The sequence below is a fragment of the Oryzias melastigma genome, linkage group LG4 (assembly GCF_002922805.2).
Source record: "Oryzias melastigma strain HK-1 linkage group LG4, ASM292280v2, whole genome shotgun sequence".
NCBI classification, from domain to species: Eukaryota; Metazoa; Chordata; class Actinopteri; order Beloniformes; family Adrianichthyidae; genus Oryzias; species Oryzias melastigma.
In genome coordinates this window covers 3878079-3902719 of record NC_050515.1, presented here as the reverse complement: position 1 = coordinate 3902719, position 24641 = coordinate 3878079, and the positions used below count along the sequence as shown (strand labels likewise).

General features: G+C 49.4%; 3 protein-coding genes across 5 annotated transcripts; 1 reads left to right on the top strand and 2 right to left on the bottom strand.

Annotated features, from left to right (window-relative positions):
• Positions 1-3281: 3281 nt before the first annotated feature.
• map2k2a (mitogen-activated protein kinase kinase 2a) lies at positions 3282-8178 on the bottom strand. Its single transcript, XM_024258827.2, has 11 exons — positions 7344-8178; positions 7057-7267; positions 6290-6436; positions 6146-6223; positions 6005-6056; positions 5105-5229; positions 4810-5017; positions 4673-4737; positions 4412-4473; positions 4275-4320; positions 3282-4206 (listed from the first exon to the last, which is right to left on the bottom strand). The coding sequence occupies exons 1-11, from the start codon at positions 7430-7432 to the stop codon at positions 4096-4098; spliced, it is 1194 nt and encodes a 397-aa protein (XP_024114595.1). The 5' UTR covers positions 7433-8178; the 3' UTR covers positions 3282-4095.
• A 778-nt stretch (positions 8179-8956) lies between these two features.
• On the bottom strand, positions 8957-19839 carry pias4a (protein inhibitor of activated STAT, 4a). Of its 2 annotated transcripts, none has more exons than XM_024258826.2 (11): positions 19689-19839; positions 16332-16710; positions 16171-16255; positions 16059-16100; positions 15382-15472; positions 14014-14142; positions 13396-13501; positions 13244-13317; positions 12733-12893; positions 11003-11154; positions 8957-10929 (listed from the first exon to the last, which is right to left on the bottom strand). In XM_024258826.2, exons 1-11 carry the CDS (start codon positions 19713-19715, stop codon positions 10664-10666), a joined length of 1512 nt encoding a protein of 503 aa, XP_024114594.1. In that variant the 5' UTR covers positions 19716-19839; the 3' UTR covers positions 8957-10663. The 2 variants fall into 2 exon arrangements, with proteins under 2 accessions (XP_024114594.1, XP_036067326.1); XM_036211433.1 differs by lacking the exon at positions 19689-19839 and adding an exon at positions 19358-19582.
• Positions 19056-24383, top strand: foxq2 (forkhead box Q2). Of its 2 annotated transcripts, none has more exons than XR_004947706.1 (2): positions 19056-19340; positions 23815-23937. XR_004947706.1 is itself a non-coding variant. In XM_024258828.2 (2 exons), the coding sequence occupies exons 1-2, from the start codon at positions 22855-22857 to the stop codon at positions 24178-24180; spliced, it is 813 nt and encodes a 270-aa protein (XP_024114596.2). In that variant the 5' UTR covers positions 22077-22854; the 3' UTR covers positions 24181-24383. The 2 variants fall into 2 exon arrangements, 1 of the variants encoding a protein (XP_024114596.2); XM_024258828.2 differs by lacking the exon at positions 19056-19340 and adding an exon at positions 22077-23301 and having other exon boundaries at positions 23815-24383.
• The last annotated feature ends 258 nt before the right edge of the window (positions 24384-24641 follow it).

Genomic DNA, 24641 nt, shown 5'->3' with positions numbered 1-24641 from the left:
CTACTTTTTTTTTCCACGGCAGTCGCACCCCCCACCCACCGCCTGAGGTCATCTGTCCCACCCCAAAAGCAAGTCCTGGCGCATTCCTGCACATGCAGCGGGGGCCGCGCGCGCGCTCAGCACGTCGCTGTTCCTGCCAAGCCAAGCAGGTGAGGCTGCCGGAAGTTCCCCAGAACAAACACCGCCTCCACCTGCCCCCCCCCTCCTCCTTGGCCATTGTGACAACAGATAGGCCGGGGGGGGGATCAGATCAGGATCAGACTGATTTCATCCAGGTAAATGATCAACGAGAATAATAGACTTTCTGATCACTCCTGATCTGATCTGATCTGATCATATTCTGGCTGGTGAATCCTCCAAAATAAAACCTTTTTTTTTTGTAATTCCTACAAGAGAAAAAGCAGAAAAAAGTATCAAAAAAGTAATAAAGTAATCCTAAAGTACCAAAGTAATCTTAAAGTAGCTCACAGTAACAGAGCAGATGTAATCTGGATCCAGCTTCAGGATTGTAGTTTCCCTGTTAGATTCACTGATCTCCTGGATCTGAAACTCAGATCTGTTTCAGGATATAGTCAGACGTCATTTAAAGAACTTAGAGAACATTTCAACATGAAAACAGCAGAGATACATCAGGAGGAGGCAGGAGACAGGAGCAGGAAGGAGGATTCAGGGGGAGGAAGGAGGAATCAGGAGGAGACAGGACGAAGGAAGAATCAGTAGGAATCAGGAGGAGACAGGAGGAGACAGGAGCAGGAAGGAGGATTCAGGGGGAGGAAGGAGGAATCAGGAGGAGACAGGAGGAGGCAGGAGGAGGAAGGAGGATTCAGGGGGAGGAAGGAGGAATCAGGAGGAGACAGGAGGAGACAGGAGGAGGAAGGAAGAATCAGGAGGAGACAGTAGGAGGCAGGAGGAGGCAGGAGGAACCAGGAGGAACCAGAAGGAACCAGAAGGAGGCAGGAGGAACCAGGAGGAACCAGAAGGAACCAGGAGGCAGGAGGAGGCAGGAGGAACCAGGAGGAACCAGAAGGAACCAGGAGGAGGCAGGAGAAAGCCTCTCCTGTCAAGGGAGAACACGCAGACGTCACAGAGAGCGGTTCTGCCGGGGTTTGAACCAGGATCTTCTGCTGTGCACCAGCGTGCAGCCTTCAGTTCACACACAGCTATCATGACGTTCTGCTTTCCAGGAAGTAGCAAACGTTTCTAGGGAAACGTACCAGGGGTTAAAGGTCATGTTAAAGTCCAATGTTTGGATTCTGGATCCTCATCATGATCAGCTTCAGCCCGTTTCCTGATCCTCTGCTGCTCCAGACTCGGACTCCCCCGCCGTTTCAGCTCAGGTTTCTGACCATCTTCTCTGGGAGTTTTATTTTGAAAGGAACTTGTGTGCTGCTTTCAAAGTAAAATGAACATAGAAACATATCAAACTTTATCCCTCAGTTATTGTAAATATTTGAATCTACATTTTATTAATGAACGGATTCATGTCTTCCTCTGAAGTTGGACTGATGGGTCAGCCCGTTAGAACCGGGCCCAAACGGTCTTTCAGACAAACAGAGTCCGTCCAAACATCTGCCCACTTGTTCTGGATGGACCCGCTTCAGCCCGGCAGTTCAGGGTCGGAACCAGCATCTCAGATGTCCACGTCCAGAGGGTTCAAGGAACAGCAGAAAAAAGTAACAAAGTAACCCAACAGTATTCTAAAGAAAACACAAGTAATACAAAAGTATTCTAAAAAAAAACACAAGTACTACAAAAGGATTCTAAAGAAAACAAAATAATATGAAAGTATTCTGAAAAAAACCAAAGTAATCGAAAAGTTTTCTAAAGAGAACAAAGTAATACAAAAGTAATACAAAATCATTCACAACATAACAAAGTAATATGAAAATAATAATAAAAAAATAATGTAAAGTATTTTAAAAGAAACAATGTAATGAAAAATTATTCTTAGGAAAACAAAGTAAAATGAAAGCATTCATAAAAAAGAAACAAAGTGATACGGAAGTGTTTTATAAAATTAAAGTAATTGAAAAGTATTCAGAAAGTAAAAAATTACTCAAAGAATTCAAAAGAAAACAAAGTAAAATGAAAGTATTTTTAAAAAAGATACAAATTAATCCAAAAGTGTTATATGGAAATTAAAGCAAGTGAAAAGTATTTAAAAAGTAACAAAGTAACTCAAAAGTATCCTAAAGAAGACAAAGTAAAATGACAGTATTCTTAATAAGAAACAAAGTAGCCCAAAAGTAATGAGAATACAAAGCAATAAATAAGGGTATCATGAAAAATGAATCCAAAAGTATTCTAAAGAATAAAAAGTTTTAAAAAAGTATTTTAAATAGTACTACAAAATATTCTAAAAACAAAGTAATCCAAAAGTATCAAAGTAATCAAAAAGTAACAAAGTAATTCAAAGAAACAAAATAATCAAAAATTAAAAAAATAATTAAAAGCGATTAGGATGGATGCAGGAATCAAGAATCCGTAATCAAGAATCCGTAATCAAGAATCAGGAATCCGTAATCAAGAATCAGGAATCTGGAATCAGGAATCCGGAATCAGGAATCTGTAATCAAGAATCAGGAATCCGGAATCAAGAATTCGGAATCCGTAATCAAGAATCTGGAATCAGGAATCCGGAATCAAGAATCAGGAATCTGTAATCAAGAATCAGGAATCCGGAATCAAGAATCAGGAATCTGATTGCTCACATGATCTCCAGTCTGCGGGGTCGTTAGGCTTTAGCTTACGGTTCTGGACTCCTTCCTGCTTTCCGTCAGGGATGGAAAGTTCTGGGGTTCTGGGAGCGTGTTGGCCCGATCAGCCACACAGACACTACTGCAGCGCCAGAACGCTCAGGCTGGGGGAGGGTCATTAGACTCCGCCCTCCCCTTCCAGGTCCAGTCTGCAGGGAGACTGCGCTTTCTGGTGCTGCTCTGGGGGTCAAAGGTCAGCAGGAATGTCAGGTCGTCCTCTTGCAGTGTTACGGGGTGGCTGGGGCTGACCCGGTTTTCCTGCCCCACACTGAAGGAAAAGCCCCCCCCCCCACATTCCAGACTCCAATGAACGGAGAAGATCCAAACATTGATGGATCTGCAGGAATCTGGAGTCAAGATGAAAACCGTTTGAGTTTCCTTCTCCGACCGTCTGCAGCTTCATGGAAACATGAAGCAGAAAACCTGTTTCCCTCTGCACCTGATCAGAACCAGAAGCAGACGGTCTGAAACGTGACGAAATGAGCGGCTGAAGCTCCACATCCTTCAATCAAGATAAACCAGACGGCGAGCATGACAAAGAATTTATTTGAATCTTTTGTACATTAGAAGCAAATCCAACATCTGATGAGAAACCGACTGTCGTCACAGATCAGAGGACACATTAAGACTGGGTTTGGTTATCTCTACGTGCACACGCACCGTCTGCACGTCAGGACCGGGAGCAGCCAAAGCAGAACACCAGAGCTCGAGCAGGAGAACCGCACGGTCCCAGGGGGCGGGGTCAGCGGGGCGGGCCGCTCCGGGAGCGCCGCCGCAGCAGGACAAGAAACGAGGAGCAGAGGAGGTGAGAGGAGAAGACGTCCTGTCAGGAGGAGGTCCTCAGGAGGCTGCAGGTCCGACGACCCCCGCCGGCATCAGGCCGCCAGACGCTGCTCTCACAGTCATTTCTGGAGAGAACGCCACGCCGGGGTCCTGGTTTACCGCAGGGGACAAGCTCCCTGCAGGGGGGAGCAGGAGGAGGAGCAGGAGGTGAACGGCCTGAGCTGACTGCAGCACAAACAGACCGGACTAACGGAATCCTGAAACGGACGGAAACGTTTCCGCCTCCAGTTGTGAAGCCAGTGTATGAATTGCAGCCACCAGTGAATAGAAAAGATTCACCAATACAAAATCAGTCAGTGGACTGGGGGGCGGGCAGATCTCTACTTCCTGTTTGGCTGCTCAGCACTGTGGGGGCGGAGCCAGGGGGTTCAGGTAAACAGCTGCTGGTGACAGAAAACATGAGGGAAAGCCAGAACAGGACAACCAAAGAGCAGAGAGGAGGAGCCTGGGGCGGGCGTTGCCCCAAGGTAGTGGGCGGCGGCCTGCCTCCGTCTGGTCACTCGGCAACGCGGGTGGGGGTGCTCGGCTGGTTCAGGCCCATGGTTTTGCACAACCAGCCGGCAAAGTCCACGCCGTCGACCTCTGAGCGCTTGATGAAGGTGTGACTCTGCAAAGCACAGAGGAACTTCAGTCTGAAGGAACCGCGGCGAGACGCTCAGACGTCTGGAGACTCACCATCAGCATCTTCAGGTCCGCCCTCTCCGCCGGGTTCTTGATCAAACTACAACAGTAGAGAAAGAACATCAGAACAACCGACTTTTCAACGGTGGGAAAGAATCGGATCCTGAGGAAGCTGGTCTCCTGCTGCTCACCATTTAGTCACGAAGTCCTGGAAGTCGCTGGTGAAGACGCCATGAGGCAGTTTGGGGGGGGGCTGAGGAGGAAGAGCGGGAGAGGAAGATCAGACAAAGCGCCGAAGCCTCAGGCTACCGACACCGCCGTTGCACGACCAGACCAAGTTACCGAACCACGTCCCCGTTACAGAACCGCGTCCCCGTTACAAGAAGGTGTCCCCGTTACTCAACCTCGTCCCCTTTTTCGAACCGCGCCCCGTTACCAAACGGCGTTCAGACCTCGTTGACGATGTAGTCCAGCAGCTCGAAGATGGCCATGGCCGGTCTGCTGTCCATCCCGTGTCCTGCAGAGACACAGAACCTGAAGCTCCGGTTTGCCGCCTGAGGAGGCTGCAGCCCAGACCATGAACACCCACCGCTCACAGGCCGGCCGGGGGGTCTCGGCCTCTGCGTGTGCAGCTCTCCTTCGGCTCCGTCCAGAATGGCGCATCCGAAGACGGCCTCCAGCTCTTTGGCGTCGGGTGGGGGGATGGGGTAGCGGCCGATGGCGAGCTCCACCAGGGACAGCCCCATGCTCCAGACGTCAGACTGAACCGAGTAGTGGGTGCCCTGCAGTCTCTCGGGCTGCCAAGAGAAGACCACATCAGGGGGGTTGATGGTACCAAACAGCCTTTGTGGGTCAGGGCGGGAAGTGGGTGGGGGGGGACTCACAGACATGTAGGAGCGCGTCCCGACGAAGGAGTTGGCCATGGAGTCTATGAGCTGGCCGCTCACGCCGAAGTCGCACAGCTTGATCTCGCCGCGCGAGTTGACCAGGATGTTGGAGGGCTTGACGTCTGCAGACAAACAGAGCAGACGATGCGTTCAGGGACACGTTGGCGGCCAGGAAACCCCGGCTCCTCCTGCAATACGGAGGAGGAGCAACTCCTGCTCTCATCCTGATGTGAAGGAGGTCTCAGTTGGGATTCGAACCCTCACACATCAGAGGTTATTTACACCAGCGGATCCACCCGGATCTCCTGAGCGGACCCCCCGATGCTGCTGGCCTGAGTTTGATGGCGAGCGCTCGGTGTCAGCAGACAGACGCTGAACCAAAGCCGTGGGTTTGAACGCCACGACAACAGGAAACCAACACTCAGGGTTCCTGTCCTGCGGAGCGGCGGCTGTGACCCCCCCACCGGAGAGAGCGGCAAACAGAGAGGATGAGGGCGGGGCCAGTGGGTGTGGCCTCTCTGTAATCACATGTAATTACAGACGTGCTGCAGAACCGCCAGCCTGAGACCGACTTCAGCGCACACCTATGATTTCCCTCTGCGGTGGGAGGGGGCGGGGGCCCGCCTCAGAGGCTCCGCCCCAAATCCAGAGAGGGTTTTCAGCGAGCCTGTCTTGAACGTCTCACAGACTCAACGTTTTCAGAGATGCTGACTTCACAGAACCAGCTGTGGCCCAGCGTCTAACCACTTCCTTCCTGTCTGAGTGAGCTTTCATCTCAACCATCATCACAGACTCAAACCGTGATCAGACATTCACGCGGCGCCGCTCTGAATCCTGATCACGGTCCAAGGTCGTCTTAGGAGCGTTTGAAGGCGGGGCAGGTGGCGGCGCCGTTACCTCTGTGCATGATCTGGTGCTTCTCCCGCAGGTAAGCCAGCCCCCTCAACACCTGCAGTGACACACAGAGAAGATGCAGCAGCAGCTCCGCCCACATCCAGACGACCCCCCCCTGAAAACAGAAACCAGCTGCAGTCTTACCGCTATGCTGACTTTTCCCAGAATCTCCTCGGGGATTCTCCGGGCTTCCTTCAGAACCTGGTCCAAAGACCCGCCGTCCTACGGAGAAGAAGACGGACATGAGGCGCTGCGGCGGCAGAACGTCAGACGCCGCCGCCGTCTCACCATGTGCTCCATGCAGATGCTGATCTCGCCGTCGCTGTAGAAGGCGCCGTAGAAGCCCACGATGTACGGCGAGTTACACTCATGCAGCACCTGCAGCTCCCGGATGATCTGGTTCCTGATCGCAGGTTTGATTTCCAGGTGGATTAACTGGAGGAGGAGGAGGAGCCGTGAGCGTCAGAGCCTGCAGGACCGCAGTCTGGGGGGGGGGTGTTCAGCTGCATGCACCCCCACTGCGAACAACTACAGCAAACTGCAGCTTCAGATCAAATCTAAAGGGCTGAGCAGCCTGTGGATGAACGTCCAGCCAGACTCATCTGCTGCAGACGCAGACGGGACGAGTCTGGTCTGTGTCTGCAGCAGACGAGACTCGCTCGCTGCAGACAGGACGTCCCGTCTGCAGCGAGCGAGTCTTGTCTCTAGGGGACGAGACTCGCTCGCTGCAGACGCAGACGGGACGAGTATGGTCTCTAGGGGACGAGACTCGTCCAGTCTCGTCTCTAGGGGACGAGACTCGCTCGCTGCAGACGCAGACGGGACGAGTCTGGTCTCTAGGGGACGAGACTCGCTCGCTGCAGACGCAGACGGGACGAGTCTGGTCTGCGTCTGCAGCAGACAAGACTCGCTCGCTGCAGACGGGACGTCCCGTCTGCAGCGAGCGAGTCTCGTCTCTAGGGGACGAGACTCGTCCAGTCTGCGTCTGCAGCAGACGAGTTCCGGCACAGAAAGTGGGCGGGCTTTGCAAGGAGGTCAGAAGCTGAGGTTCTCACCTTGCGGGCCATGACCAGGCTGGAGGGCTTGTGTCGGACCTTGTTGACCACTCCCCCGTTTCCCGCCCCCAGCTCACAGATGGGGTCGAAGTCCTCGTCCTTCAGCTCCCCCACCTGAGCCTTCTGGGTGAGGAAGGCCTCCAGACGCTTCCGCTGCTGCTCGTCCAGGTCCATCTCGCCCAGCTTCTTCTGCAGGGCCTCCAGGTTCGCTCTGGGGGGAGAGCGGGAAAGTTTACACCCCCCACAGATCAATGACACCCCCCAACCCCCCCACCCCCGGAACTCACTCGGACGCGGCGTCGATGGTGTTGGACGTGGCCTGGCCCTCCCCGATGGGGGTGATGTTCAGGGGAACGGGTCTCCTTTTGGGGGCCATTTCAGGGGTTCGAGCCCGCGCGGGTACTTCCTGTACAGAAACGGCGGCCGCGCGGCACCTCTTCCTGGTTCGGAGCTCGTGAGCGGCTAGTGACGGTCCCGGCTAACGTTACCTTTCGGCTCGGTTCGGGGGGGCATGTCAGTGTAGCCCAGACAAAGCGACCGTCGCCCCGGAGGCGAACCGTTCCCCGAGAGCCGCGGAGGTTCTGGTTCGGGACCTGCCGGATCTCTACCTGCTGCTAGCCATTAGCCGCTAGCTGCTAGCTCCCTCTAAACTCGTCCGAGTCCCGTAGGGAGCAGAGACTCGCCCCCGCGTGCACGAGTCACCTGCTGTCGAGGTTCCACAAGGCGGCGCCCACTCCACCACAGCGTCCAAACTGTCGTTCGTCCCGGTTTCAGTCTGCGGGGAAGGGCTGATCCGCGCGCGTGGCTCGGCTCCTGACCCCGGAGTTGAATACAGGAAGCAGCAGCTGCCTGCGCCTGTGCCCCAGCGGCGAACCCGCAGACGGTAGATTACCCAAATCCCAGAGGACGGACAGGCGCGCGTGCCGTTGGCGGGGGCTATAAAGGTTTCAGAGTCTCTGGCGGCGGGAGGTTCGGTCGGACACCAAACTGCAGCTTTTCTGCACGCAGAACAACAGGCGTCCGGGGAAACACCGCCACCCCGCGGACACCGGAGGAACGACGCGCGCGCGCAGGAAATGCAGAAAATCACGTTAATCTAACGTCAGCTGTTTGGTTTTGAACCCTTAACCTTCACCTCTGACATTTTAGACTCTAATGAACTAAATCAGATTACCTGTCCAACGGGACTCACCTCAGACACGCCCACAGGTGAGAGCTCTGACCAAACACGTCAGCAGGTTTCCAGAAGTCTCACCTGAGAAATGAAGAATCTGATCTGACCAGTGATGGGCAAACTACGGTCCGCGGGCCACATGCGGCCCGTCGAACTGGAATGAACTATGATGCTAATCCTTGTGAGTTTCTATTTTCCCTGGAATTCTGGTGTCTCTCCATAGATGAACTACAAATACATGATTTAGGAGCAGAGTTACTCTGCATTCATGGATCTGGGAAGATTTGTTGTTTTTGAGTCAGAAAGTCTTATTTCCAACCATTCCAACATCACATGATCTCAGTATTTCTCAAAGTTTGACATTTTCCTGGAGGACATCAACCTATTGCTGCAACTGGCACTAAAATAAGAACGAAAGTCACTTTAGAAACTTGATTATCTTTTTATTTTGAAATCCTCAATCAAATTGAAAGCTCGTGTTCATTCAGATCCTGTTCTTTACCTAAACACACCACGCTTCTGCTCCTGATCCGGACGCACGAGTCCAAACGTTCACTCCCCTGTTCTAAACAAAGACCGGCTCAGCCTGAAGGAACACGTCGTCCAGAGCTCCTCCAGGTTCCTTGGGGCAGGATGGAGGAGCAGCTCCTCTCACAGCAGGAGTTTCACTCATTGACCGTCAACGGTCAGGACAGAAGTGGTTCAATTCCAGCATAGAGACGGAGATGTTTTTAAGAACAGATTTTATTAATTCAACACGTCAATAACAGCTGTTAGGATACAATTTACAGTTTCGTCGTCCTGAACAGACTCGCCCCCACATGTCCGTCTCCAGCCGTCTCTGCGGCGTCCAGAGCTGCTGCTAACCAGAAGAACCAGCAGACGTAATAAAATAGGATTTCCATTTAAAAACCAAACCGGTACATAATGAACTGGGAGCCTCCGGCCGGCCATGCTACGGTCTGCAGAGAAGAAAACAACAGCCCCCCCGACCCCCCAGCAGAGTGAAGATCAGGTGATGCTCCGAGAGCTTTCACCACGTTCTCAGTCCAAACCGGAAGACGAGATTTGATGCGACTCCAGATTCTTTTTCCAACCATAAGTCCATGTTCTACCGTCGTGGAGCGAAGGAAGTTCTGGTCCAAACGCAGCACGGATATGCTGATGACCAGACCGTGTCCCGGACGAGTGCAACCGCTGCTCGGGTTTCAAACTGTCAGAACCTGAAGCGCACGGCGGGTGGAAACGGGTCCTAAAGTGCAGGACGAAGTGGAAACACGTACATCTAAGACGGATCTGAAGAAGCTTCTCCACGAAAGTGCAAACGGCGATTCTAACAGAGGAATCGCTCTGGAGCAAAACAAGCCTCGGATCTGCCGGACCGACTGATGCCGGCTCCTCTGCATCCTGACGGGGCAAAGTGGGGTCCGAGTGGGCGGTTCTGAGTTTAGTGGACGGTGAGAGGTTTGATCCGGACTGCAGGAGGTCCAACAAGCAGAGCTGCAGCTGCACGAAGCAGCACGGCGCCATGATGCAGCTGAATCATGGCGCCGTGCTGCTTCGTGCAGCTGCACGGCGCCGCGACTCAGCTGCATGAAAAAGCGCGGCGTCGTGATGCCGTAATGCAGCTGCAGAGCAGCGGAGCCTCCAACCTGCCGAGACGCCCACAAACTCCTCCTCCACGACCCAAACACGCAGCTCCACGCATCACTTCCTGTCCAGAAATGTCTGCAGAGCCCAGCAGAAACTCGACCACATCCTGAACTTCAATCACAACAGGAAGTGAACTAAAAACCCGTGAACCCATTTCTGCAGCTCCAGAACCTAAACCGCGTCTGAAAAGCGTCCAGTGTGGAGGCGTCTCAGGATCCGCGGCTATCCGGAGCGGTTCTGATCCGTCTGCGAGCGCCGAGGGTTGAGGTAGGTTTTCTCCATGCGAGGACCTGGCGAAGGACAGCTCCAGACGTCGTGCTCGTCACCTCACGAAGCAGACGTATACAGGCTGACCTCCGGCTGACCTCCAGCTGACCTCCTCAGACTTCCTGTTTTATCTTCAAACAAAAACAAAGCGCTGAGGCGGCGGTTTATGACTTCCTGTCCATCGCTGACATGAGAAGAAGGTGATGCAAACACTGAAGGTCCATGGCAGCGGACAGTCTGTACAAAGAGATGGTGAGGGGGAGGAGCCTGCAGACTAAGGGGCGGGGCAGCAGTAGTCAGGAGATCCCTTCAGTCTTTACAGCAGGAGCAGGATGGGTTACTGCAAGCTAACAGGAGGAGCAGCTTCCTCCTCGTGGAGCACGGAGGCACCTCCTCCTCCTGCAGAAAGCTGCGTTGGTGTCCTGACGCCGCTGCAGTCTCACGCCGCGAGCATCAGGCTCCTGCCGGCCTCCTCCGTGCTCCTCTGCGTCCGTCTGTCAGGAGAGCTGCAGGTCAGTACGCCGTGACCAGGTCCTTGTCGTAGTTGTAGCGTCCCCTCTTGGGGGCGGGGCTGTCGGCGCTGTCCTCAGTGTCCTCGCTATCTCCTCCAGCCCCGCCCCCTTCCTCCTCAGAGGAAGAGTCCAGAGTCAGATCTACCACTACGCCTCCCGCTGCAGGCGCTCCCGGGACGGCGGCCATCGACGAGGAGCTGCTCCCGGGCCGGCCCGTCAGGCTGGTGCTGCTGTGGGCCGGAGAGTGACCGTTGGCCTCCGGAACGCCTGCAGACACAAAGCATCCGGTCAGACAGGAAACACGGCGCCGTGGCGCTCCGACAGACCAGGCGGCGCTTACATATGTCCACCACCGAGTATTCCGGGGTTTTACTGCGCTCTCGTTCCCGCTCCTTCTCCTTATCGTCTCTGATGGGCCGCCAGGAGCCGTCCGTCAGGTACTCGATCTCCTCCACGTCTTCCCCCGTCAGCTTCAGAATCTCTGAACACAACCTGAAACACAGAAGCCGTTCAGGCTGCAGGTCTGCTGGAGATCTGATGGAGATCTGATAGAGATCTGCTGCAGGTCTGCTGGAGATCTGATAGAGATCTGCTGCAGGTCTGATGGAGATCTGCTGCAGGTCTGATGGAGATCTGCTGCAGGTCTGATGGAGATCTGAAGCAGATCTGCTGGAGATCTAAAGCAGATCTGCTGGAGATCTGCTGGAGATCTGCTGGAGGTCTGCTGGAGGTCTGCTGGAGATCTGATGGAAATCTGATGGAAATCTGATGGAGATCTGATGCAGATCTGATGCAGATCTGATGCAGATCTGATGGAGATCTGATGCAGATCTGATGGAGATCTGATGGAGATCTGATGCAGGTCTGATGCAGATCTGATGGAGATCTGATGGAGGTCTGATGCAGATCTGATGGAGATCTGCTGCAGGTCTGCTGGAGATCTGATAGAGATCTGCTGCAGGTCTGCTGGAGATCTGCTGCAGGTCTGCTGGAGATCTGAAGCAGATCTGATGGAGATCTGAAGCAGATCTGATGCAGATCTGATGCAGATCTGATGCAGATCTGATGGAGATCTGATGGAGATCTGATGGAGATCTGATGGAGATCTGATGGAGATCTGATGGAGATCTGATGGAGATCTGATGGAGATCTGATGGAGATCTGATGGAGATCTGATGGAGATCTGATGGAGATCTGATGGAGATCTGATGGAGATCTGATGGAGATCTGATGGAGATCTGATGGAGATCTGATGGAGATCTGATGGAGATCTGATGGAGATCTGATGGAGATCTGATGGAGATCTGATGGAGATCTGATGGAGATCTGATGGAGATCTGATGGAGATCTGATGGAGATCTGATGGAGATCTGATGGAGATCTGATGGAGATCTGATGGAGATCTGATGGAGATCTGATGGAGATCTGATGGAGATCTGATGGAGATCTGATGGAGATCTGATGGAGATCTGATGGAGATATGATGGAGATCTGATGGAGATCTGATGGAGATCTGATGGAGATCTGATGGAGATCTGATGGAAATCTGATGGAGATCTGATGGAAATCTGCTGGAGATCTGATGGAAATCTGATGGAGATCTGATGCAGATCTGATGCAGATCTGATGCAGATCTGATGGAGATCTGATGCAGATCTGATGGAGATCTGATGGAGATCTGATGCAGATCTGATGGAGATCTGATGCAGATCTGATGGAGATCTGATGCAGATCTGATGGAGATCTGATGGAGATCTGATGCAGGTCTGATGCAGATCTGATGGAGATCTGATGGAGATCTGATGGAGATCTGATGGAGATCTGATGGAGATCTGATGCAGGTCTGATGCAGGTCTGATGGAGATCTGCTGGAGATCTGATGCAGATCTGATGGAGTTCACAGAATCTGAGCTAAACATGTAGAACTGGAGGGAAAGGACTGTCAACAGTTTGCTGATTCTGACTCCACTTCCAGAAGCAGAGACGACCTAAAGCTGCGGCGTTTCAGAAGCCGCGGCGTTTCTGAAGCTGTGCCGTTTCTGCAGAGCGTTCTGGTCAGAGCGTCCTCACCCGTCGATGGTCAGGAGCTCGAAGGGAGCCGGCTTGTCACATACGGGGCAGGTCCACGTCGGCTTCTTCTCGTTCATCTGCAGGAAGAAGACTGCGTCGAAACACTGAAGATGGGCGCACGTCAGAACGCGGCACGGTACGCCGAGGCGCATCTTCACCAGCTGACGAGACAGGAACAGGAAGTTAGTGTGCGGTTTGAAGAGTAGCTGCAGGTCACAGTGAAGGAACCGATGGTTCTGGTTTCTCAGTGCGGCTCCTTCTACTGACTCCGATCCAGAACCTCCTCGGTGACAGCAGAACCGCTCGGCTCCCAGCATCACATTTCAGTGTCTACGAGCGTCTGCATCCATGCCACAGTTTGACTGAAAGAACGATCGCTGTGGAACATGAAGTCCAGAAAACTGCAGAGGAGCTGCAGAACCTCCATGTGGACGGTCCGCTCAGAACTACCGGTTCAGTAGACTGCTGGGAGGACGCGCCAACGCCGCTCTCAGTCCTGGAGGGAACTCACCGGACAGATGAGAGACACTCGGAGACCCGTGGTTGCGATTTCACTCTCAGGATCGAAGCGAAGTTTGTCTTGGACTACAGAAGACACGAGAGGAGAAGGTCACAAACACGTTAAGTACGGAGGTCAAAGGTCAGGCTGATAGGAGGACTCACTGCGTTCACGGCAGCGTTCAGCACTCTCCACAGAGCAGAGCTTCAGCTGGTTGAAGAGGTCAGCAGCTGTGAAGGCTCTCACCAGATACACCGCCACGGAGTACCGCTGAAACAGGAAGTCACAGGAGTTATGGGAAGTTACAGGAAGTAACAGAAAGTCACCGGAAGTGACAGGTGGTCACGGAAATTTACTGGAAGTCACGGGAGGTCACGGTAAGTTGCAGGTGATCCTGGGAAGTCGCAGGAAGCTACGGGAAGTCACGAGAAGTCACAGGCATTCTTTAAAAGGTTTGTAATATTCATAAAAGTCCTGTTTTTGCATCGTTTCGTTTCATCTATCCTCCCTTCTTTTCCAGGCGTCGTGTCGTCAGTTCTGCTATTCCATCATGATCAATAATGTCTGATCGGATCAAAGAGCTGAAAACATTCAAAGAACTGGATTTAAATGTCTGTTTTCTTTAAAGACGTCTGTTTTTACATTCTGGAGAGCCTGACTGTCGATGGTCGTTTTAACAATCCCGTTAACATCGTCACATTGAGGTGGGACGGCTCACGGAACGGCCCGTCCCAAGCAGGAACGCCGCGGGAAGAGGACCGGACCGCCGGCGTGGGACTGACCTTGCCAAAGTTCCCCCAGGTGATAGTGACTCTGTTGGTGACGCTGGACAGGTGCAGCCAGGGAGTGATGTTTATGGGGCGACACGGACGCCGCGGCTCCACGCCGGGCTTGTTGGAAGGATAATATCCCTGAGGACAGAGAGACCCCCCCACGTTTAAACGGATGTGGATTAGATCAGGATTGTGGTTCTGATAACTGTGCGAGTCTGGCCACACACAACAACACAAACAGACGGCAGCCCTGGTGAGACGGGTCAGAACGAGCCCGGTTCTGAGGTTCTGACAGCAGCAGACTCTGCTGAGGTCTTCTCTCCACTGATCCACACCTCAGTAATCAAAGGTTCAGTCATTGACATGGACCTGTTTCCAGCTTAGAAACATTCAAATCTGGGTCATCCTGAAAACCTGAATGAAGGTTTCTAGGGAAGCTGACCAGATTCTGGATCAGTTCTGTTGGAATAAACAACTGAACCAAAATGTTTCAGACCCAAACTCTAGGAAGCAGAACCGCAGGACGTGTTTCCAGGAAGAAACAAAGCTCCAGAAGACTTTCAGACTTGTTTTCAGTCCATTAAACCTCATTTCTTTGACCCTGATTTCTGGTCGGCCCTCATCTGATGACTGCATCCGTGACCTGGAGGCGGGAATGGAGGTCCATCGTTGGTCTGCAGTCTCCTCTGTTTGACAACAGTCCACAGATTCTCCATCAGGTTCATGTCAGAGGAGTCTTGTGGTGCATCGAGCTCAGAGACTGCATGGCGGTCGGAGCAGCCTTCGGTCGCTCTGCTACCTGCTGGGCCTCTCAGAGGCCGCTCGAAGAGTCTTTGGTTCTGGAGCGGTCGGACACGAGGAAAGCAGGATCTGCAGCTGATGTGAAGCATCCACATGTCTGCTAATGCTCTGAATCCAGCCTCTGTGGCGCCTCTCAGGACTGCGTTCTCCTGCTGCTGAACTTTTCCTCGGCTCTGTCGGTTCGCTCACACATCTGAACTAAAGCTGTGTCTGCAGTGAGCGCTCTGGTGTGGATGAGTGTCTGATATCAGCTGTCATGTCTTCTCTGGGGTTCATATGGACCAGACTGAGATGAACTCTGGGTTTTCATCCCCTGGAAAGTGTCACCGTCAACATGAGAAGAAAACTGAAGACATTTCCATCTGTGGAATGATTCAGCTTCAGACCTGACCAGTAGAAGCAGCAGAAGCTTCATTTGGTCCAAATGTGGCTGCATTTGTGTGAATGAACGATAGAGAAAGATCAGGATTTCAGACACGAGGTCAAAGGGCGAGAACAACAAAACACAAGACTGTTTATTTGACTTAAAATGAATCTAAGAGGAACTGTCAAGAAAAAAAGAGTGAATGGACTCACTGGTACGTGACAGTAGGACTGGTTGACTTTGACAGCGATGTTGGGAGGATACTGGTCCTCTTGAACCCCGATGGAGTCTGAGTAACAGATTCTGCAAAGACCAGAAGAAGAAGAAGCATCAGAGACCCGAACGAAGGACAAACCAGGAGCGTTCATGTTTGAGTATGAACCAAAAACACTGAAGAAATGAGAAACACCAGAACAAAAACATTAGAATGATTAGGGTGAACAGCTCCTGAAAATTACCATACAAATATTTGGGACATCAAAAGATGATCTTTATAAATACAGTGATGGAGTAAAAATACAGTTCAAGCAGGATGTAAAGTACTGCAGAGAAGATTTTCAGGATTTATTGTTCAATGATCCAAAACAGCAGACCTGTTTGGGTTTTTTAATTACTGCTGAACTGAACCAGGAGGTTGGTGGAACATCAAACATCTCTTTCTGTATAAATCTTTGTGTTTCTATTAGTTTTGTTGATTCTGATCTCCTGTTGTATGATTTTAATTTAATACATCCAGTAAAAAGATGCAGCAACTGTATAAACATTATATTAAAAAGTCAGAATTGTGGTTTGGATTTGTTGGATTGGTGAAGTGACCTGGATCACCACCTCAATCACGACCAGTCCTGGATCTCATACTTTAAAGCCTGACAGAAGTTATGGACCGTACCTGAGAACCACTTGGATGGAGCGGATTCCCGGCCGCAGCTCACTGAGACAGAAAGCAGAGTGATCACTCATCTACCAGACCAGCGGTCCTAAAAGTCTAGTTTTCTTGTTACCTGGCATTTCGAATCTGGTCGGCTTGGTTTGGGGTTAATTCAAAGATGCATTGACTGTCCTGCAGTTTGTCATTGTTCTGGGGGACTGCAAACATTTAGCAGAGACAACCGTCACGAACATGCAGACAAGCGCGGCGGGCGAGCGTCTGCTCCACACTCACTCAGCTCTGTGGCCGGAAGCAGCGTCTCTAGCGTCTGGTAGAAGGGCAGTGGGACCAGCTTGACCTCCGCCGCCGGCGCCGTGAGCGGTTTGGAGATGCCGTTGAGGTAGTCTGTGCCCTGAGAAGCGGTGGGAGAAGAGCTGAGGGGCGAGTAGGCCACCGGGACGCCCTCCGGGCGCCGCGCCGCCAACCACCCGGACGTCTTAGGGAAGCGCGACTCGTACAGCTGCCGCACGTTTTTGAGCAGCTCTGGGCTGTACTCGGTCTGCACGAGCCGCAGCGCTCGCCCCACCAGGTCCTGCTTCAGCCCGCTTTTGCTGCGACCCATCGAAGCCAGCAGCGTCTGCAGGTCCGAGACCCGGAAACTTTTGACCATGTTCTGAAACAAAGACAGGGGTTTTGGAGAGCCTTCTCAGAACGACAGTACAAGCTGAGCAAACGACACAAACCCAGAAATTACTTTGAAATGAAAAAGTTCTATAACGTTCAGAGCGTGAACTGTCAGAAACAAAAGAAAACAACTGAAGTACGTCTGCTTCTCTATATGATTTATATTAATGATTTTGCTAATATCTCTACATCATCTGCTCTGTTACTCTTTACCGATGACACAAACCTTTTCATTTTAAATAATGATATTATTACTCTTCTTAAAAAGGTAAATTGCGACCTTCAGATTTATTCTGAATGGTTCAAAGCAAATAAGTAATCTCTAAATATAAACAAGTCAAGCTTCATATTGTTAGCAGGGTTTATAAGAATACAACAATGACCTTGTAAAAGTTTACATGAACAAAATCAATATAAAAAAGTTCAAAAGTATGTTTTTTGGGTCTATGGATACAACTAGGCTGGAATAAACAGACTGAATATGTGTGTACAAAATAACTACGTCAATGGGCAATATTTCTAAAATACGTCATCTGATTAATAAAGCATGTCTGAACTCTTTACTATGTTTATCCTATTGTAATATTGTTTGGAGGTGTACCTACAGATCTCATCTACACAAAATATTTCTCGTACAAAAAACTACTGTAAGAATTATTAGTTCTTCCAACTGGAAATCCTTTACCAGTCCTTTAGTCAAAAATCTGAAGCTACTTAACATCTATGATATCAATACATTATTATCTTGTAAATTTGTGTTTAATGCTCTCTACAACACCAGCTGGCCTTCCCATGTAAACAATTACTTTACCTTCAACCACCAAATCCACCATTATCCGACCAGAGAAGCTCCTACATCACATCTGCCTCTCTACAAACGCAATCGTGAACAATTCTCTAAGAGATTTAACGGACCAAAGTAGTGGAATGCACATATGAATAAAAACGTTTACAAAACAAGACAAAGAAATTACTTTTAGCAAAATACATGGAACAATCTCATTTTTAATTTACTATTCAGATTCACAAATATGCAGATAAAGGTCAAAAAATTATATTTTTCTTTATCGTTTTATAAATATATTTAATTGCATTTTTTTACTATTATTTTGTCTTAAGTATATTCTATTTCTACTTTGTTTTCTTTCACCTTTAATGCGGGGATGGTCTTTCAAAAGCCTTATGGCTGCACATTCATTGTATTCATTTAATCCATGTACAATTGTATCTCCTGTTCTCCTTTGTATTTTATTTTTACAAGTTGCGTGTTTGAGTTGTGCTAAAAAAATCAATTCTTTCTTCGCTCATCATTCTACACCGAATCATAGACTTAACCCGGATAGATTTAGCTTTTAGGAAGAACTAAACTAAAATAGAAACAAACAAAGCCAAATGTATATTATAGGTCAACTTCTTGACAGTTGTGGGACTGTGTTGTATTCTGTACATGATTATGTGTTTCTGATGCTTCATGGAAGGAAAAAGAATAAAGAAAAAAACTTTGCTCAAGCAATAAACAGTGCTTTAACCGCGCCGGTACTCAGTACCGGTACTTCTCTTTAGAGTACCGCCACTTCTCCACACCAGAAGTACTGCCACTTCTCAGTACCGGCACGAACGAATACTCAACTCGAAAAAGCTTGAATTATGATTATTATTTAACCCTACAACACTTTTGTTATAAAAATTTACGCCATCACTTTTGGTGGGTAATTTATACCTGATATAACAGACCCAATAAAAAGTATTTCTCATAGAAAATAGATCAAAATATGATAAATGATTAAAGTATTTTTCTTTTATTTTCAACTGCGGTTTATGAAATAAAATGGAAAATAAAAATATAGGAAGATCCTAAAAACATGCTTGAAAATTTCTGGAAAATTAGAAATTTGAGGACAAAAAATTCCTAAAATATATATATATTGATCCTGGGGACTTTGGTCCACCCATTCCGGGTACACATGAGACTTTAACCAGGGACCCTGACACAAAATCATGTTAACACTTTAGCTGGGGCAATAGTGCTGAAAGACACGTATTGTAATCTAGATTATTCTACACCCACAATATTTCCATTCAATATTCTCTGCATTTATGTTTCGACTTCTATAAAAGAGAGCAGCGCCACTTCCTGATGTCCACTTAGAGTCCTGGAATGAGCTAAACATGCAAGCGGAGGGGAGAAAGGTCATTTGAATAGTAAAGTCACGTTTACATGTTTGACTTCAAGCTCTGGAGTAGACAGCAGGAAGGTTTCTTTGAGAGTGTTTATGTCTGGTCTGTCCATCATACTAAACCTGAGAGGGGGGGGGGTGCTGACTGAAACTACGGATTCTAAACGGGATGATGGTTTCCGGTCCCTGTGATGACGGTCTGTCGGAGGAGTTCTGCGGCTACATCCGTGCGGGTGAACGAGCGCGTTTCTGCTGAGCCGGCTGAGGTTTATTCGGACCCCGGCGGGAAACTAGTCTTCGCTGCAGAGCAGTCAGGATCCGGCGGGAGTGGAACCAGGTGATGGGACACCTGGCAGGTGCACGACTCCTCCAGACGCCGTCAGCGGCGGGCAGCAGCTAGCTCCCCCGTGACTGTTCAATCACGGCTCCGGAGGTTTGACAGGTGCGTCCCTCACTCACCTACAACCACCGTCTGCGAACCAATGAAAGGCTAGCCGGTTCCGACCCGCATCTCCCCAGCAGAACCCCACCGCCTGACCCGCACGTCACTGGCGTTCGGGTTCTCTCTCGGAACCAGCGCGGAGCTAGCTAAAACATTGTTCCTTGAGCCAGCGGGCTAGCATGTTAGCAGCCCCGCTCGGTTCAGCCCGCGGCGGCCCGAATGCCCGGCGGAACACTCCCGGAGCAGCACGGTTCTACAGCAGCCAGCTCCCGGGCTGGAGGACGGGGTCCGAGCCGCCCCTTTGGCGCTCTTTTCCCCTCAAATAAAGGCCGGCCAACATCTACTCACCATCGCCTCCACCAGTTCGGCCGCCATCTTCGTCGAGGAGTACCGCGAGAGTCCGAACTGACGGAAGGTCTCCCACCAATGAAACGCGGCGTCAGGCCTGATTGACAGGCGGATGAGCCAATGACAACATCCTCCCTGTGAAAAGAGGCGGGACCACGGTCAACGTGGGAAGTGCTGTCATTTTTTTAAAGTTACAGTCCGACTATTAATGAAACACTCAGACGCAGGTCTGTGTTTCCAATTAGGCCTCAGTTTCACTGTGTGACGTCGCGAGAGGAACTCCGTGGATTCATTTCTGAGACAGTTTAATAATTCCGAGATATTTCCACCTGGCGCCTCAAAGACGGTTAAAACATAACACAGATGGAAAGCATGGGGTATCAAGTGGAATGGGTCGCATGGTCCGTCCGACTCCCGTCCAGACAATAAACTCCGCTCCGGGTTTTGCGGTCAGCCCGGAAAAAAGGAAGGAAAGGCTTTGTTTGCGGTGTTTCTGCATGGAATCAAATTAAAGAGTAATTAAAACACTCACGCACGCACAGACACGGATGTACACGCACGCCAAAACTCAAATGTACACACAGAAAGTCAAACACCCATACACACACACACACACACACACACACACCGACAAACAAACAAACAAAGTATCTAAACAAGGTTTCAGAGAAAAAACCCTGATAGGAAAGATGTGGATCTGATAAACATTTAACAGGTAAAGCAGACGTTACACAGGTAACGCAAACATAACAAAGACGTTACACATGTAACGCAAACATAACAAAGACGTTACACAGGTAACGCAAACATAACAAAGACGTTACACAGGTAACGCAAACATAACGCAGACGTTACACATGTAACGCAAACACAACAAAGACGTTACACAGGTAACGCAAACATAATGCAGACGTTACACATGTAATGCAAACATAACAAAGACATTACACAGGTAACGCAAACATAACAAAGACATTACACGTGAAACGCAAACATAACAAAGACGTTACACATGTAACGCAAACATAATGCAGACGTTACACATGTAATGCAAACATAACAAAGACATTACACGTGAAACGCAAACATAACAAAGACGTTACACAGGTAACGCAAACATAAGTCAAAGGTTACACAGGTAACGCAAACATAATGCAGACGTTACACGTGTAACGCAAACATAACAAAGACGTTACACATGTAACGCAAACATAAAAAAGACGTTACACAGGTAACGCAAACATAACAAAGACGTTACACAGGTAACGCAAACATAACGCAAAGGTTACACAGGTAACGCAAACACAACAAAGACGTTACACAGGTAACGCAAACATAACAAAGACGTTACACGTGTAACGCAAACATAACAAAGACGTTACACATGTAACGCAAACATAAAAAAGACGTTACACAGGTAACGCAAACATAACAAAGACGTTACACAGGTAACGCAAACATAACGCAAAGGTTACACAGGTCTCGCCCGGGGAGTAATTCAGTGTAGAACCGCCACTGCCTGAACTAGACACACTAGGAACAGATGAGGGTTTAGTGCATGTGCAGCAGAGCTGTTGATGGAAAGAAGATCATTCATTCAAAAAGTGTGATTGACTGAGATTTAAAAGGAGAAATACTCGGATATGCAAAAACAAAATGATTGCTTATTACATTTGTTCTCTTTCAGAAGAAAAATGACACACAGACATGTTAAAAACTCTAAAAACTGGATTTTTATCGGATTGGGCTTTTCATAGGCTTGGGAGGATTTTACACTGGAACCATTTTGTATCCCTAAACTTGCCCCCCCCCTGATATTCTGTTTGCACCCCCAATAGGGGCTGGCTAGATCCGGCCCTGCAACAAAGCCTCATTTCCATGTTTTAGAAATGTGTAAATAAATATATCTCATTGAAAACCATACAAACCTTGAAAACTGTCAAGACATATCTGCTTGTTTACTGTTTCAGTTTCATTCTATCATAATTTGGTCCGTTTTATTTGTATTCTTATTTTGTGTATTCTGTGGTTTTAATCAATAAATTACATTATTATTTATTTTAATCTTTTGTATGGCTCCCACATGCTTATGCTGTTATTATCCTCCGTAATGTTACAGTGTGTTGTGATTTTATATATATATATATATATATATATGTGTGTGTACATGTATGTAGGATGGACTTCTTCAGTCATTAGTTTGTGTTATTTCAGCCAATCTATTGAAACAATAACAACAGGAAAGAGATTTTGGGGTTTTTCAAAACAAAACATTTAACTTCATAAATTCTTGACTTTTATTTTGTCCTAAATATTTTAATACACATCACATTCATATGAAAAATACTAAAGAAAAATTTGAACCTGATTATATATCTAAATTTTGAATCTTAATGTATTTGTACACAGGAAAAATCGGGAAAGTGTTTCTGTTTTGCACAGGAATAATTTTATTCTCTTTTGTCTTTGAGAAACAGGAACTCTAGCTAAAACACACAAAGGTCACATGACTTGACTAATTTGACCAGTTATTGACAAACTGGTGAAGTCAAAGTATTAATTGAGACATTCTGTCCACCATCTCCTACTTTGCATACCTGGCATCAGAAATGAATCTGAGGTCTTTAACTCTGAAACACACACACGCTTCGCACGCCGCAGATAAATCTGGAGTGTTTAATCTCTGGTAATTACAAAGATTTGCTTTGGTTAATAAAAATAATCCGGCTCGATCAGACCCCCTACCCAGACCTCCCCTGTGCCGTCTTTGCCCCTTTAGTCGGGGATAAGTTCCCGGTCGTATAAATAGACCCTTCAGAACTCGCCGGCAGGAAGATGTTGGCCGGCTCAGGAGACGACTCTGTCAGCAGGTAGAGCACAAAAACAATCCGTTCAAGATTTCAGTTTCAATTTGTCTGCATTTAGACCCGCAGGCTGACGTCATTTCCACATGTCGTAGTTGTCAGGCGCGTCGAGGTCAGCGGCAGCTCATCTTTGTCGGTGATCCTGTCAGCGGTTAGACTTCGCCAAAACAATCGAGAGGCGCTGGGGCGTTCGCTTTGAGGAGTTCTGTCCAAGGAAACGAAAATCCAGGAGATTTTTCTGAGAAAACTTTTTATTTATGACCTGAGCCGCTCATCAGCCTGCATGTAAACAGAGCGCTGCGATGAGTCTGAAACATCTCAGTTCAGAAATGGCAATGGAGAGTAGGAACAGCCTCAGCGGAAGCAGAGACCAGCTGGGACTGAGCTTCACTATCGACTACCTGCTGTTCAACCGAGTCAGAGCCTCCAAAGAGCCGGTGGCGCCGGGCGGCCCGGCAGAGCAGGCACACAGCAGCGCGCTGAGCGTTCAGAACTCCAAACCCAGAGAGGAAGACTCTGATCCACTCAAAGCCAGTGAAGAGGAAGAGAATGGAGATCAGCTGGGGGAGCAGGAAGTGACCCCCGCCACGGCATCCACCAACACCAGTCCAGAGCAATCCGCCAACAAACCCAACCAGTCCTACATCGCGCTGATCTCCAGGGCAATCCTGTCGTCCGAGGACAAGAAGCTGCTGCTGTGTGACATCTACCAGTGGATCATGGACCGCTACCCGTACTTTAAGAGCAAGGTACGTTCAGTCTGATACCTGTGTGGTGGGGGGGGGGTCCATGTGGGCACAGAAGGCTCATTTTTGAAATGTGAACATGAACTGAGTCATCAGCACGGCTACGTTAGCCAGAACACGACCTCATGTTTGATGGAGGCCATCGGCGTCCTGGAGTCTGCCGGGAAAAGAGCAAAGTGACCTAGTTGGCGGGTAATCTGTCTGCGCGATCAGGTGCTCGCAGGGACACCGATGATCCACTTGTTGGCAAATTCACCATAAAGTAATCCTGTTGCTAGCTAGCAAACCGCCTTCACCAGGTGATCCGGCAGATTGCATGTAGCCTGTTGGATTACCGCTGATGGGTGGCTGGCGTGCTAAAGCAGGACCTTGAGGTGTGGCGTGTTGCTGCGATCAAACGGACTCTTGACACAAAATGGCTGCCAGCGAGGTTGGCGTCCAGACGTGGCTCACGGGTTCTTAAGGGTTTGTTGTTAGGGGTTTAGCTCTCACGACTTTTCCTCCGTGTCTCCACAGGATAAGAACTGGAGGAACAGCGTTCGCCACAACCTGTCGCTGAACGAATGCTTCATCAAAGCCGGCCGCAGCGACAACGGCAAAGGACACTTCTGGGCCATCCACCCAGCCAACTACCAGGACTTTTCCAAGGGGGACTACCACTGCCGGCGGGCGCGGAGGAGGGTGCGCAGGGTCCCGGGACAGCTCCGCCTCTCCTCCCCCTTCCACCCCGCCTCCCCCCTGACCCGGCCTCACAGATCCACCTGCTGGTGTTGTCCTTCGGCCGCCGCGCTCCCTCTGCCCTGCTGGGCTCCCAGACTGTACTGGCCTTGGTCCAGCGTCCAGCCGCCAGCGGGATTCCAGCTGAACGCTTCCGTACCCTAAAAACCTGATCAGACTTTGGCCCCAAACCGTGAATTCAGCTTCCTGATAGCTCAGTGGTCTCTGTGTGACACGAGTCTGTGAGCTCTAATGGTCTGTAGGACATTCGGTGAGTTTTTCAGAGGCTGCTGCACTTTCTTCTTTTGTACTCTTAGAACATCACAATTCTGTAAAATTATTTCCTATTAAAAACACACTTTTTCTTCCCCTGTGTGGTTTCTAAATCTATTTCATGTTTCTATTTTTCATTGTTGTGATTGAAAGCCTTTTTCTTAGCTACGATACATGAAATAAATCCAGAGTCCTGGGCTGGATTTGACTAACAAAGATGAACCTTATGTGTGTGTGTGTTCATGTGTGTTGTGTTCATGTGTGTTTGTGTTCATGTGTGTTTGTGTTCATGTGTGTTTGTGTTTGTGTTCATGTGTGTTTGTGTTCATGTGTGTTTGTGTTCATGTGTGTGT